The sequence below is a fragment of the Dermatophagoides farinae genome, chromosome 1, assembly GCF_024713945.1.
Source record: "Dermatophagoides farinae isolate YC_2012a chromosome 1, ASM2471394v1, whole genome shotgun sequence".
Classification (NCBI taxonomy): Eukaryota; Metazoa; Arthropoda; class Arachnida; order Sarcoptiformes; family Pyroglyphidae; genus Dermatophagoides; species Dermatophagoides farinae.
The window spans coordinates 125,492-140,901 of record NC_134677.1 but is presented as its reverse complement, the minus strand read 5'-3'; the positions used below and the strand labels follow the sequence as shown (position 1 = coordinate 140,901).

The following is a 15,410-nucleotide window of genomic DNA, read 5'->3' as shown; positions in this document are numbered from 1 at the left end:
GCTTTTCTATTTTCACCCAACCCTAATAATCAATTCGAAATAGTCAATTATTAAAAGGAGAAACTTTTTTATTGTTCGCGCGAATCAATTCACAATTCGTCCTCGAACATAAATTGAATTGTTTGGCCTTTTTGGAATTTCATAATGCGCAGCTTCAAAGAATTGTTGTCATTTGCATCCTCTATCGTAGCATCCTACTAAAAATTCCAACATTTTTTTTTTTTTGGTTGTAAATCATGGATAAAGGAAATTAATAAAAAATTCTTTGGCCAAAATGATTCACCGGATATTACAATCGTTATTTCCTTTTTGTTTTGTATTCGCTGCTGCACATTATGATTATAATGATCGAACAGCAGTGAATAATCACCAGCAAATTGATTTAAATCATCGATATAATCTTGTAAATAATCCAAAAATATTTAACATTGGTGCAATACTCAGTGAATTCAAACACATTGAAGCATTTATCAACGGGATTCAAGATGCAAGTAATGAATCATTACCAGATGGCATGCGATTACTTCCGAAAGCATTTGAAATGTCACAAAATCCAATACATACTGCACGTGATGTATGTGATAAATTAATCTCATCCGAAGTTTATGCAGTGATTGTATCACATCCACAACATGGTAAACAATCACCGACATCGGTTTCATTCACTTGTGGTTTCTATAATATTCCGGGTAATTAATTGATTGATTTTTTAAAGATTGAAAATTTTTCCATTTTTTTGGTGGTTTAGTGATTGGAATATCGAATCGAGATAGTAGCCTATCGAATAAGAATTTACATCCATTCTTTCTACGAACACTGTTTGTATCGCTGGAGGCGGTTTTTTCGGATGAAATTTTGATGAAATTTTTTCCTTTCCATTTACATAGTCCACCATTTTCACATCAAGCCGATGTATGGATCAAGATGTTGTTGTATTTGGATTATAAAAATGTTGTCATCATTCATAGTTCAGATAGTGATGGCCGGGCGACATTGAATCGTTTTCAAAATCTTGCCGATGCCAGTCATAGTAAGTTATTTTCATTTTCATTTGATTGGTTTTAACTCTTTGTCTTTTTTGCGACAGTTAAAATTGAATCCATAATTGAGTATGAAACTGCGGACATGTTGAATATTGGTCAAGATTTGAAAAATGTTCGTGATAATTATTATTGTCGTGTACTATTATTATATGCAAATGCTGATGATGCTGAAATTATTTTCCATGAAATACATCGACAAGGAATGGATCAATCGGGTTATGTTTGGATTGTATCCGAACAGGTATTTGATCAATTGATTTTCAATGAATTTCATAAGCTACAAAATTGTTTTTCTTCATCCAAGGCATTGAAAGCAAAGAATCGTTTTGATGGTATCTTGTCATTACGTCTAGAATTATCCGATGAAGAATTAATGATCGGAGATAGCGTTAAGATATTGACAAATGCATTATTGGATATGTATTATCGACATAATATCAGTGTACCACCAACAAATTGTCGCCTTACATCCTCGAATAAATGGCAAACCGGCCAGCTATTTTATGATTATCTCAAAAAACAAACACTAAATGGACGTAGTGGACGTATTACGTTCGATTCATCCGGTGATCGATTGTATTCAGAATATGAAATCTTAAATATTTATGATAATAATGAAATTAGTGTTGGAAAATATTCATTCGATTCGAATCAAATGAAAATGAAATTATCACTATTATTACACCTGATACGATGGTCCGGGAGAGAAATGCAAAAACCATTAGGTTATTTTGTACCTAAACATCTGAAAATTGGTACATTAGCCGAGAAGCCATTTGTATGGGCACGACGACCACCACTATCGGATGATAGTAATGAATGTCAAAAAGATCAAATTTTTTGTCCAAAATTTAACCAAACCACTGATCATTATGATAATTATTGCTGTCAAGGTTATTGTGTTGATCTTTTGAAAGAACTGGCAAAACGTCTGAATTTCTCATATGATCTTGAATTGGTCAGCGACGGTCAATACGGTAATTTGAATTTTGTTGATGAATCCGGTCCTAGAATCTGGACTGGTCTGGTTGGCGAATTAGTTAATAGACGTATCGATATGGTTGTTGCACCATTGACAGCAAATCCTGAACGAAGTCAAGTAATTTCATTCTCAAAACCATTCAAATATGAAGGTATCACGATCCTACAGAAACGTCAACCACGTAAAGCTACATTGGCATCATTTTTACAACCATTCCAGAATACATTATGGTTATTAGGTAAGTAAATGATGATTCATCAATTCGATCGATTCATTTATTTTGATTTTTTCTTACAGTTTTGGTATCCGTACATATTGTAGCATTAGCCTTATATCTATTGGATCTATTTAGTCCATTGGGCAATTATAAAATCAATAATGTTGCATTATCGGATGAACCGTCATTAAATTTATCCAGTGCTATTTGGTTTTCATGGGGTGTATTACTTAATAGCGGAATTGGCGAAAGTATTTATCGATTTGCTATGTTTATTGTATTCATTTTTTATTTATTTATTTTGTCAGGAACACCGCGAAGTTTCAGTGCAAGAGTACTTGGTATGGTTTGGTATGTGCGTTCACTGATTTAGAATTTTAAACTTTAATTTTAATTATAATTATCCATTGGAAATAGGGCTGGTTTTGCTATGATTGTTGTAGCATCATATACGGCTAATTTAGCTGCCTTTCTTGTATTGAATCCACGTGATGACCATACATTATCCGGTATTGAAGATTCAAGATTACGAAATCCAACCGAAAGTTTTACATTTGCAACAGTCAAAGGAAGTGCAGTGGAAATGTTTTTCCGTAGTCAAGTACATTTATTCAATGCTTATCGTACGATGGAAGAAACAAATCGTAATAGTCCCGAAGAAGGCAATTGAGGCAATCAAAAAAGGTAATCTAATTTACTACTATTACCTGCAGTTTGGTTAATTGCTTGATTTTGTTTTCCTTCACAGGGGAATTAGATGCATTCATTTGGGATTCACCACGATTAGAATATGAAACATCCCAGAATTGTGAATTTGTATTGTCAGGTGAATTGTTTGGCCGGTCTGGTTATTGTATTGGATTACAAAAAAATAGTTTCTGGACTGATGAAGTTACATTGGCTTTACTTCGTATGCATGAAAGTGGTTTCATGGAATCATTGGATAATAAATGGATATTATCCGATGATAAAGACTGTGAAGGTAAAATGGAACATTTCCCATACACATTGGGTATGAAAAATATGGCCGGTGTATTCATATTGGTATTTTCTGGTGTTATTACTTCATTTGGATTGATTATCATCGAAATAATCTATAAAAAACGCAAAGCAAGAAAATTACATCGATTATCTATTGCTAAAAAAATGGCTATTCGTTGGTTGGTTAAAGTTAAAGTAAGTTTTGATTATTGATAATGATTTATGATAATTTTATTATTTCAAAACTCATCATTATAAATAATAGAGAAATCATGCAAAATATATGATGAAATCATCATCACAATCACCATCGATGACAATGATAACATCAAAATCGAAAAATATTGAAATCTATGATAAAAATGACAATCAATTTGGTTATCAATCATTTATGATACCACCACCGCCACCACCACCACAAAGATCTGTGCCATATATGTTGGATCGACCAACGAACAAACAACAACGGACAGCCCAGCAAAAAATCTATGAATTTAAACAAAGAAAATTTCTTGGATATTATTAATTTATCTGTTTTTAAATCAACAAATGCATTGCTATCCATACGATGGCCATAAATGTACAAATGACTGACTGAATTTTCCCTTTTCAATGAATTATATTCATTAAAATGTTAGAATCTCGACTTACGATCAATTACGAACAGTTCAGTTCAGTTCTTCTGGAACTGATATACCGTCTGTATTTTTCTTTTTTAAACAACAACAACAACAACAACAATAATGAATTAACGAGTCATAATAATTTGTGAAAGTGTGTGTGTGTGTGTGAGTGAGTATAATGAAAAATGAGGAATGTGTGTCTCATGAGTGAAATCACATCGAACAAAAGAAAGAAAAATTAACACAAAAATATGGCCGGAAATGTATGCATGTGATGGTATTCAAAAGTGGATTCAAAGTAGCGGATTCTTTTTGATTACATTTTACATTGCATGACAGAGCAGCAATTTTTCAAACAAACACTCACAAACACACACACACAACACGATCCACATTTGAATGATGATAATTGTTAGAAAAATCTATTTGATAAAAAAAAATTTTCAAACAAAGTTCAATGAACAAAAAGTAAAATAAAATGAAAAAAAGATATGAAAATGAAACCAAAATAGAAATAAAAAATTCGACAATAATAACCGAATAGTTGATTAATTAAGTAGAATCTAGTTGTTGTTTTTCTTGTTCTTCATTGACAGTAGCAATATCACCAGTATTGGAGAACAATTCTTCATCTTCATTATGATGATGATGCGGATGATGTGAATGATGGCTGTGTTGATTTGGATGATTATGTGGATGTGGATTATGCGAGTGATGTTGATGATGATGATGATGATCATGGTGCGTTATATTGGAAGTTATATCATTATGATGGTTTGTTGTTGTCATTGTAATTGTTGTTGATGAATTATTACACATTGCCAATTTACGCATCTGTCTTATTACGGCTGTTGCATTGTATGCTTGCTAAATTTCATGATTGTCAAAAGAAATTTTTTTTTTAAATGGAAATATCTTTTTTGTTCCAAACTTACTTTCCATTTTGTTTTAGCAAAATTTTTCTTCAATTGTTCACTAACAGAACTATGTATATTAATCTCACTAGCAGTGTTTCCGGAGATCCTATTTTTTGGGGTGAGAAAAAAATTCAAATTTAAATTATAGAAACGGAAATCGCAAAAAAATACCATGGATGTAATAGCGCATCTTTACAGGTGAATCGTTTTGAAACATCAACTGGAATTTTTTTTTTTTTGATTTGATAAAAGATGAAAAAAACGAATTTAAGTGAAATTCAGCAGTTATTACAAACAAAACATACCACATATAAGATGACGAATAAAATCTTTGGCTGAATCTGAGATATCATCCCAATACGGACTATCGAATTCAAAATCTCCTTTCAGAATCTGAGCAAAAAGATTTGCATCATTTTCATCATAGAATGGTGGATAACCACAAAGTAATATGTATGCAATAACACCTATACTCCATACATCCACCGATTTTCCATATGGTTTTTGTGCTAGCACCTATTAATTTATATATTTAAATTAAATTGGTGGAAAATACATTAAAATAATTGGCCTCTATATGGCGAATACCTCTGGAGCGACATAACCCGGTGTACCACATGCCGTTGCCATGACACCAGATTCTTCCATTTTTGAAAGACCAAAATCACTAATCATTATTTTTGAATCTTCAGATTGGCTATAATAAAGTAGATTCTCTGGCTGTAAATAAATTGCAGAAATAGAATAGAATATAGAATATAGAATATATGATGATTAAACAAAAACTATGAAAACCAAAACAAACCTTTAGATCTCTATGTACGACACCTTGTGAATGCATATAATCAACAGCTTCCAATATTTGTTTAATCAATAGACTAGCATCTTTTTCTGTATAGCTTCCTTTTTCAACAATTCTATCAAATAGTTCACCACCGGTCACTCTATTTACGATGATTTTCATAAAAAAAATTTATCAGAAAAAACAATAATCTATTGAGATTTATTCTACATACAATTCCATTACTAAATAGACCTTATTACGATCTTCAAATGTTTCCACTAATTGAACAATATTTTTATGTTTAAGTCTAATACAATCAGATATGATCAGATGATGATTCATTTGTTGAAAGTTAAAGTTGTGAGCAGTGAAAAACAAAACAAAATTAGATAAATGAAAAATCAATCAATCAATCGATTAATTACTTTCTTAAAACTTTAATCTCGTTATCCAATGAATCTTCTTTGCCTTTTAATGCTTTTTTATCGATACATTTAATAGCAACCATTTGACATGGATCATGATGATTTTGTGCCAGATAAACTTGTGAGAAAGCACCACTGGATAGAAAAAAACCAAAAAAACATCGATAAACAATTTTTAGCTATACCACACATATCCTAAACACTTACGTTCCAAGTAAATCTTTTAGCTCATATTTATCTTCCACTCTTGGCATTGGATTCATTTTACCGGTCATCGTTGTTGTTGTTGTCGTCGTTGTCGCTGTTGTCTGTTGGCCATTTGGATTTGAATTAGGATTATTATTTTTGTTGTTACTATTGCTGTTAGTTTTGGTGTTTTCATTTTCGTTCACCTTATTCATTGTTGTTGTTGTCGATGATGATGATGATTGTTGTTGTTGATCTTTAACCTTACCGAATAATGGCATTTTTTAAAATTGTTGTAATCAATGAGATGATATTTCGAATGTTTATTTTCTGGATTTCAAACAACAAAAAAAAAATCAAAAGAAAACTATCAATGTGGATGCAGTAGTAGTGGTGATCATCTTTACTTTGAGATTTATGTGGCATTTTATTATTGTAAAAAAAAATTTCTGAATAAGGGGATGCTAAAGATGAGCGGAAGAGAAGGGAAAGCAATAACGACAACAACAACAACTACTACTACTTACATGCTCAATGATAAAGAGAAAAAATAATCGATTATTTTATTATTGCAATGTCGATATTCGATGACGTCTAGAAAAAAAAATTTGACTGAATTATACTTGGATTATAATAATACTTCAAAATGATGATTAGGATGATAAATTCACAAATCACAGATCAAAATCTTAATGACGATGGTGGCGGTTGAAATCAAATCGAATTATTATCAATTGAACTTGAATGATTTTTTGTGCTGCCACTTATATTTTATGACACATTATTTGATATTGTTGTTGTTGATAATAATGATAATTATCATCGAAAATGAATGAACAACAATCAACAATCAATTCATCATCATAATCATCACATCATAATAAAAAAATCGAATCCAATCTAGGTTAGTTGTTGTTGTTGTTTTTTTTTTGTTGGTTATTGTCATTGATGATGATTATGATGCCGTCGATTGATGAGTGGATGCAGTGTGATATATCATCATCATTTACGTCATTTCCATGAAGAAAACATAGACACACACACACACACACACACACACACATCGAAACTTTAATCAAAAATCAATGTCCAATGAAAAAAAAATTGTTGAATTTTTTTCTGCTTCTTGTGATCGATGATGATGATCTTTGATCAATAAACAAAAACACTGCCAGAATAACAAAAATTAGATCACAACAACACAAACACCGGATGAATGTTTGTATTCGAAATTCAATGTGTGTGTGTGTTTGTATATTTTGAGAAAATTCATATGTTGTTGTTATTGAAAATTCTCATATTGTTTATATTAGCTATAGCAAAGAAAAAAAAGTTAAACAAGTTATTAATATCGTTGGATTGAAAGACAAAAAAGAAAATTTTTCCAACATTCTACAATGAGCACCACTATAGTGTATTTTCCCATTTTCCGTTGTGTCATTGAACATTTTGAGCTTAGATGAGATTGTAGTGAACATATAAACATACACTTTCTGCAAAAAAAAAAGAAGAAAACAAATGAATGATTAAAAAATCAAATTAAAAAAACAAACAAAAAACAAATCGACCAAAAAAACCGAGAGCAACAGACAAGCAACTCACCAATTTATTGGGGAGCACCAGAAAAATCGTAAAAAAATAATGATGATTACGCTGATACGGTTGTGGTCAGTAAGTGTGTGTTGCTGTTGTTTTTAGGCACCTTGAAATGATCTAAAAACACACACACACACAGCATAAAGTGATGAGCCCAATAACTATACTATAGTTAAGAATTATAAACTAGGAACCAGAAAAAACAACAAACAGAAAAATAAAACTGACGCGCCAATCTATACTAGACAAGCGAAGCAAAACTAAAAAAAAAAATCCATTATATATGACGATGGATAATGATATGAGTGCGTGTGTGTTCTGATGATTCTGGTACCAAAATGCATCCAAGAAAAAAAAGAAAATTTTTTCTTTTTACATAATACCGTTTTAGTGTGTCTGTGTGTGTTTGTCTTTCAGAAACAAGTCATAAAGTTTTGTCTGACTTATTTTCAGACAGAAAAAGAGAGAAAGACAATTGTGTGTTGTGTATGTTGTGTGGTGGTCCAAAAATTTATCGAGATTTTTTCTATATGTCTAAATGTCTATTTATATAAAAATATATAGAATCTATAGTAGGAGTCACCTATAGAATTTTTCTTGTTGAAAGAATCAATGATTATAAAGAATGTGAAATTACAACTAGGATCCTAGTTAGTCTAGTTTTATATGGGCCGAAAAGAGACCGCGGTAATTCAAGTAATTTTCATTGAAAAATAATGATGAACAATCATGAAATGAATTTCGAATGTGAAGGGTGAAGAAAATGCGATGATGATGATTATGATTATCGTGCATGATGCAGAGGAAATGATCAAAGTAGTGGTGAAGTGGTGGCGTGCTGGTAGTAGTTTTCGTAATCGTCATTTTTTCATATCGAATTCTTTTGAATTTATTTTATTGTGTGTGTGTGTGTGTGTGTGTGTTCGAATTCGAATTGTCAAATTCCGATTCCGAATTTCTTTCATCATCATTATCACTTATTATTCTTGTTCATCCCGAATGGTGATAATTTTCACAATTTATATTACACAGTATGGTTCAGCGAATTATGTGGATAATAAATAATAGAGAAAAAAAAATTCTTATATTTGTGTCACCATCATGGTTAAATGAAGCATGGTGATAATCGAAATTCATACGATAAAGTAAAGAAAAAAATTATCGATTTTTTTCATATTATTAGATGGGAAATTAATGGTTCCGGTACAGTTGACATTTTTTTTTTCTTCTTTAGTATCGGATTTTTTCCGTTTCGATGATTGTAGTTTTTTTTTTGAAAGAAATGTTCTTTTTTTTCTTCATTTTGATTCAATATTCTTGAAAATGCTCCGGTGGTTATATTTAGAAATGTTGAAAACACCTGAAAATAGAATTTTTGTTTCGGGTAATTTGAAACGGAATTCATGAAAGAAAATCATTAAGACAAAAATATTATGACCAGCATTGTGTAATAACATTTCTGGAATATAGAGGCCGCCATTGCTGTTAATTCCTTGTTCATCAAACACACACACACAGACACACGCACTAACGTAGAAAGAATCAAAGCAATAGTCACAATGTTTAAAGTTTTTTCTCTTGTGCGAATGGCTTTATCATTATCAATTCAGAACGTCTACCATTTTTATTTAATTTTACTATATTTTATGCTTCTAGTACAGCACGAAAAATATTACATTTTACATTGTGACCACTTATGGATGAAATAACATAAGTCGGCATTATAAAGATGATGATGATGATGCCATGCTACTCGACACAAAAAAAGTACAACGATTTGGTTATATTAAACACCCATTGTCTTTAAAGTCAATTTTTTTATTTTCAGTTTATCTTCATAATTTATTTTATTACAATTTCACCATTTTTGTTATTTTGTTGTAAAAGTGAAACCAAAAAACAAAAATGTCAATTCTATTAACACCAGATAAATTGAATCAGGTATGTAAAAAAATGAGAAATGCATTTCCGGAAACTTAAAACTTCTTTGTTCAAAGAAAATCAATCGAAATCTAAACATTGCCCATATGTTTTTTCGAAATAAAGATTACAAGTCTGCAAAAGCGTAAGTGATTTATTGTTTTTTCGAATTCAATTTGTTTAATCTCTTTTTCCATCATATCAATCACAACCAAAGATATGTCGATGAATTACTAGAAATGAAACCAGATTCACATGAAGGTTATAAATTATTATCACAAATCAATGAAGCATTTGGTCAAAATGAAATGGCCCTGAAAAATTATCAAAAATCATTGGAATTAAAAGCGACTGAATCTTATATTGTTCGTGGGGATCAAAATTATCCATCACCATCCAAATTAAAAACGACTTCTAATCGAGCGATTATAATTGGGAATCCTAAAAATGAAAATGGTCCAAATACAAGCCAGGTATATTTTGTTGTTGAGTAATTAATTTCATGATTGAAAACTTTAATTTTTTCCATAGAATACTTCTCCCACAGTGACAGTGGATTCACAAGTTTTCAAAAACATTGACAGTTTGATTGAAAAAAAATTTTCATCCGTAATGCAAGCGATTCAATTACTTTTAGATCAAGTTGCTATTGTTTCTAAAGCTCAAAAAGATACTCCAGATACTACAATGTTAAAAGTATGTGTATAAAATATTCTGATGACGTGGTTATTTTTATTGAAAATTTGAAATTTAATTCATCTATTCATCTATGATTAGCTACAATTGAATGAACTCGATAACAAAATCACAACATTATCGAATAAAAATGATGGAATCAGTAAATATTTGATATCGAATCAAAATCAAAACAAAATATTGACGGAACTAGATAAGGATAAACAAGTATTGAAAATGGAATTGGGTAAATTATCCAATACAATTAAGGAGTTTAACATAAAATTTGAACAAAAATTTAATGAATTGAATGAAAAAATTGAAAATATCAATATTTGCCGCCGAAATGATCGTGGTGGTGGTGGCGGTGGTGGTGGTGGCGATGACGATGACGACGACGACGATGATGATGATTATGACGAGGATTATGACGATGATGAAGAAAATGGTGAAAATTATCGTTTACAAAGTAAGTTAAATTTTCAATGTGAAAAATTAAACTCATTTTTTGCCGTGTTTGTAGATGAAAATGTTAATGATGTGCCATCATTATCATTATTTAAACCAATCACCACCGATCAAAGGCCATTGAATGAATTGTTTATGAAATCAAAACAAGAAAAAAATTTATGGACATGTAACATATGTGCTGTTCCGAATGATGATAATGTTTCCAATTGTGTTTCTTGTGAATCACCTAGATATCCATCGGAAAATCAAGTTGTTAAAAATCTATTTGCTTCACCCGTTACACAATCGCCCCAGCAACAGCAAACATCATCATTTTTTGGTCAAACAAATGCCACCGCCAATACAACATTCAAATTTGGTTCATTAACTTTTTCAGATTCAAAGAATACTAACGACAGCAGCAACAGCACTAGTAGAAACATTGGCGACATAAATGTTAATAATCAAACCATTTCTTTTAAACCAGCAAATTGCTCTGGTAGTCTTTTTGGATTCACAACAACTTCTGCTACGACATCGATGACAAAAACAAACGATTCATTTTCATTTGGTGGTGGTTCATTTTTTTCATTACCCAAAAACGATAATGAAAATTCATCGTTAACTACTACAACATCTCAGATGGTGGGTATTAATAATCCTGATTTGATTATTGGATCAACAGCAAATACAGGAATCCTGAACAAGCCCATTTTATCTGCCATGATTTCATCCACAACAACTGTAGCCCCAACTAAATCGTCATTTTCACTTGCTTCCAATTCTTCGAATGACACTAAAACAACAATAATTCCGCCAGTTTCATTTGTTAATTCAAATTTTTCATTCAATGCAGCCTCATTAAATGTACCAAACCCTACAGTTTCGGCCTCATTATTATTTCCCAGCCAGACTACACCATCATCAAATGCAAATTTAGATGTTTCAACATCGGCTTCATCACCATTTTCTTCGGCATTTCAATTTGGTAACATTTCTAATCAATTTCCAACGTTCAATAATCTAGGACAACAACAACAACAGCAGCAGCAGCAGGCCAATCAATTGTTGTCGTCGTCGACGCCTGGAAAAGCTCAAAATTCTGGATTATTTTCATTTTCTAATAATATGAATTTAGGCCAGAACACAGTGTTGTTTTCACCACCGAAATTAGATTCAAACAATCCACCGCAGCTGCAGCATTTAAATGATGAACATGATCAAAGTGGTGGCGGTGAAGATTTAATTTTACCAAAAGTTAATTTGCCAGAAAATTATGAGCATATTACTGGCGAAGAAGATGAATTGGAAATTTATTGTATGAAACGTGCCAAACTTTATGTTTTCGCGGCACCTGAATATAAAGAACGTGGAACAGGTGAACTGAAAATTTTAAAACATAAAATTACGAAAAAATTACGCATGGTTATGCGTCGTGATCAAGTACATACGGTTTGTTTGAACACTTTGCTCACGAAAGAGAGTAAATTTGATGAAAAACCCAAACACGTGTTGTTTCAATGTATCGATTTTAGTGACAACAAACCGGATCCACAAACATTTGCTCTTAGATCACGAGATTTGAAAGAATTTTTACAATTTATCAATGAAACTTTAGCTACTGCTGATACTGCTGAAGACGAGGAAAACAAATTGCCACAAACTAATATTACTGTTACTGATAAATTCTGTACGGACATTGAGGAGAAGATAAGCAAAGAAAAAGTTGTGTATTCATCACCCGAACAAAAATCTTCCAATGACTCAAATGATGATGATAAAGACATAGAGATTGTGTTTGTTCGTGAACCAAAACCCGAGCATTTGCAAATTATTGATTCTTTAAAATTGCCGAAAAATTTCTTTATTTATGAAGAAAAAGAACCATGTAAAGGATGTATTGGTTGTCAAGTGGATGAATTATGCTGGAATGATCTCACTTGTGATTCACTGTTGAACACCGCAGACCACAAAGAACAACAACAACAAAATGCACAATCCAATTCAACATGGACAACATCAAATGGATTATTTTCTGGCCTTACTGACAATGTTCAAACGGAGAAAATTGATACAATCAAATTGAATAAAGATCCGCATGAATGGGAAACCGAAGCGCAGAGTTTTGTATCGGAAAAAAGTAAAATGTTACCAGACAATTATGTCCATATAACTGGAGAAGAGGACGAAGAAACCGTTTATAAAGAACGAGCTAAACTTTACCGATATGTTAAAGATACCAACGAATTCAAAGAACGTGGTGTTGGTGAAATGAAAATCTTGCGAAAACGTGATACAGGTAATTGATTGGATTCAAATTCATTACAAAAAACTCATTGATTTTCTCTTTTTTTCCATTAGATGATTATCGCTTATTGATGCGTCGTGATAATGTTTATAAAATTATTTGTAATCAAAAAGTTACTGAACATTTACAATTTAAAGAACAAACTTTACAAAGTTTTATATGGGGTTGTAAAGATTTTTCCGAAAATCCCAATGGTGATGATCAAATATTTGTGATTAAATTCAAGGTATTAACAAGTCCCTGTTCTTTTTTGAATTTGAAAAATTAATTTTTTTTCTTCATAATTTTCATCAGGATGTAACACGACGAAATGCCTTTCAACAAGCTGTTAAAAATTGTTTGCCATCCAAATGAATAAATATGATATGGATGATATGAAAAAAAATTCCTTTTGAATACAGCAACAGTATATTTTCGGATAAAATTTTATTGAAAGAAAATAGTTTTTTTCAATTTTTTTCTATAAAGGTCTCCAATAGTTGTTTTGTGTGCATAAATTTCTCACGAATAAAAACAAAATTCTGATCTATTTAAATAAATTCTGTGAAAGTTTTTTTTTAAATCTGTGTGGTTATTTTCATTTAATTTTCAATGGAATATCTCCATAACCATATTTCATTTTATTTTCTTCGTATAGATTTGTCAATTCTTTCAAATATTTTTCATGCAATTCATCCACTTGCGAATCGGTAGGATGTGGTGTTTTTTCCACAAAAATTGGTCTGCCAACTAAAATTTTTTGAATTAAATTTTTGAATATTTTCTACGATCATCATCATCATACGTACCAACTGTAAAAACCTCTTTACGGAATGGCATTATACCGAATGAATATTGAAAAATTCCACGACCGAGAAATAATGGAGGTGTAAATGTTAATAATTTGTACAATTTTTCCTGTATTTTTCGACCAATCGTCATCTCTTCGTGATGCATTGTTTGATAAAGTTCATTTTCACCAAACGATATGACCGGTACTAATGATGCTCTGTTGTTTGCAGCAAAAAAAATTAGTAGAGTTAATAATCAAGAATTTATTCAGAATTACCCATTTTCTAAAGCTACTTTCGCATAACCTCTACGTTTTTTCAATGTCAATATCATTGTATTCGGTATGGTATCAAGTACTTCACGTGCACCACCTATAATTAGACCTACAGCATTTCCGGTTCCTTTTTTCTTACTTTAAATCAATAAACCAAAATTGATGATTGTGAATTTAAATAAAAAATGAATGACATGCCTGAGAATAAATTCCAAACTTTCTTTCGATGCTGAACAAGCACCAGTCAATGAGAATTGTTCACGTTGTAAAGGCATCAGAAATTGAAAATTCAAGGTGATCAAATGTGGTGTAATGCCTGGAAATAATTGGGAAAAATTTGTTCCTTCTGTACCGAAATTAACAAAATGTGAGAAACATAAAATTCCATGTGGATGCATTCCGAATATATAATTTCTATCTGCTGGTAAATCAGTGGTTTTAATCAATTTGACAGGGAAATATTCGGCAAACCAACGCCACATTGGTAAGCGGCGAAACCAATGCCATCTCCGTCCACCTTTTTGCGACAGATGAAATAATTTATTTTCAATTCAATTTCATCATCAATCATCAAACTTTAATTATTTGTGGCTCGTTTACATACCACGAACAGGAGTTTCTTGGTCGAAAATCCACCAACCCAGATAAATTAATGATAAATAATAGTAAGGTGTGAATAATAAATATAATAAAAATATCAAAACCGTGGTTCCTGAGAATAGAAAATTCGAACAATAATAAAATACGGCTGCTGTTTGTAGACGACGTCTTAATGGTATAAAAAGTGGTGCGAACTTGATACCAAGTGCCATTCTTTTATTTCTTTTTTGTTGTTGTTGTTGTTGTTGTTCAAACAGGAAAAAATTATAAATTCGTTACTTATGGCAAATCAAGTACAAATGTTTTTTTCGTTTTCTTGAAACTCATCAATTCAATTCGTCAACACATGTCAGTCATTCAGACATAATGATGTTCGTTTTGGCCACAAATAATATTTTTTAGTGTGAAAAACAAATATAACTTTTCTGTCTTTTTCTTTTTGTTGTTGTTTTTCTGTCTTTTTTTCAAACAAATAATTTATCAAGAAAAATTGATATGAAATCAATGAAAAAACTTGGTTGTTGTTGTTGTTCATGGCCATCATAATCATTAATTAGATAATCATTCAATTCTTTTGCTAAAACAAACGATGAACAGTTGTTGTTTTTCTTCTTTTTTTCGACATTTGTCAATTTATCTATATCGAACAGACATATAT

At 31.2% G+C, this 15,410-nt stretch overlaps 4 protein-coding genes across 7 annotated transcripts; 2 read left to right on the top strand and 2 right to left on the bottom strand.

Annotated features, from left to right (window-relative positions):
- Positions 1 to 177: 177 nt before the first annotated feature.
- On the top strand, positions 178 to 3,869 carry LOC124492686 (glutamate [NMDA] receptor subunit 1). Its single transcript, XM_047055650.2, is given in 11 exon segments — positions 178 to 689; positions 749 to 818; positions 888 to 1,030; positions 1,088 to 1,284; positions 1,348 to 2,263; positions 2,323 to 2,493; positions 2,551 to 2,593; positions 2,660 to 2,903; positions 2,905 to 2,926; positions 2,991 to 3,418; positions 3,489 to 3,869. Coding segments are annotated over 11 exon segments (2,910 nt in total). The 5' UTR covers positions 178 to 274; the 3' UTR covers positions 3,750 to 3,869.
- Positions 3,870 to 3,893: 24 nt separating this feature from the next.
- CaMKI (Calcium/calmodulin-dependent protein kinase I) lies at positions 3,894 to 7,326 on the bottom strand. 3 transcript variants are annotated; one of them, XM_075730871.1, is made up of 11 exons: positions 6,686 to 6,822; positions 6,365 to 6,488; positions 6,180 to 6,280; positions 5,973 to 6,107; positions 5,780 to 5,854; positions 5,569 to 5,707; positions 5,352 to 5,483; positions 5,069 to 5,279; positions 4,935 to 4,983; positions 4,782 to 4,869; positions 3,894 to 4,713 (listed from the first exon to the last, which is right to left on the bottom strand). In XM_075730871.1, exons 2-11 carry the CDS (start codon positions 6,437 to 6,439, stop codon positions 4,399 to 4,401), a joined length of 1,320 nt encoding a protein of 439 aa, XP_075586986.1. In that variant the 5' UTR covers positions 6,440 to 6,488; positions 6,686 to 6,822; the 3' UTR covers positions 3,894 to 4,398. The 3 variants fall into 3 exon arrangements, with proteins under 3 accessions (XP_075586986.1, XP_075586972.1, XP_075586977.1); XM_075730857.1 differs by having other exon boundaries at positions 6,180 to 6,488; positions 6,686 to 7,326; XM_075730862.1 differs by having other exon boundaries at positions 6,180 to 6,488; positions 6,566 to 6,691.
- LOC124493079 (uncharacterized) lies at positions 6,802 to 13,669 on the top strand. Its single transcript, XM_047056138.2, has 10 exons — positions 6,802 to 7,062; positions 9,411 to 9,521; positions 9,583 to 9,695; positions 9,752 to 9,819; positions 9,892 to 10,147; positions 10,206 to 10,370; positions 10,452 to 10,818; positions 10,873 to 13,098; positions 13,161 to 13,333; positions 13,402 to 13,669. Exons 3-10 carry the CDS (start codon positions 9,660 to 9,662, stop codon positions 13,459 to 13,461), a joined length of 3,351 nt encoding a protein of 1,116 aa, XP_046912094.2. The 5' UTR covers positions 6,802 to 7,062; positions 9,411 to 9,521; positions 9,583 to 9,659; the 3' UTR covers positions 13,462 to 13,669.
- LOC124493080 (2-acylglycerol O-acyltransferase 2-A) lies at positions 13,519 to 15,179 on the bottom strand. Of its 2 annotated transcripts, none has more exons than XM_075730880.1 (5): positions 14,757 to 15,179; positions 14,347 to 14,669; positions 14,156 to 14,286; positions 13,896 to 14,095; positions 13,519 to 13,836 (listed from the first exon to the last, which is right to left on the bottom strand). In XM_075730880.1, exons 1-5 carry the CDS (start codon positions 14,962 to 14,964, stop codon positions 13,685 to 13,687), a joined length of 1,014 nt encoding a protein of 337 aa, XP_075586995.1. In that variant the 5' UTR covers positions 14,965 to 15,179; the 3' UTR covers positions 13,519 to 13,684. The 2 variants fall into 2 exon arrangements, with proteins under 2 accessions (XP_075586995.1, XP_046912095.1); XM_047056139.2 differs by having other exon boundaries at positions 14,156 to 14,290; positions 14,351 to 14,669.
- Between the last annotated feature and the right edge of the window lie 231 nt (positions 15,180 to 15,410).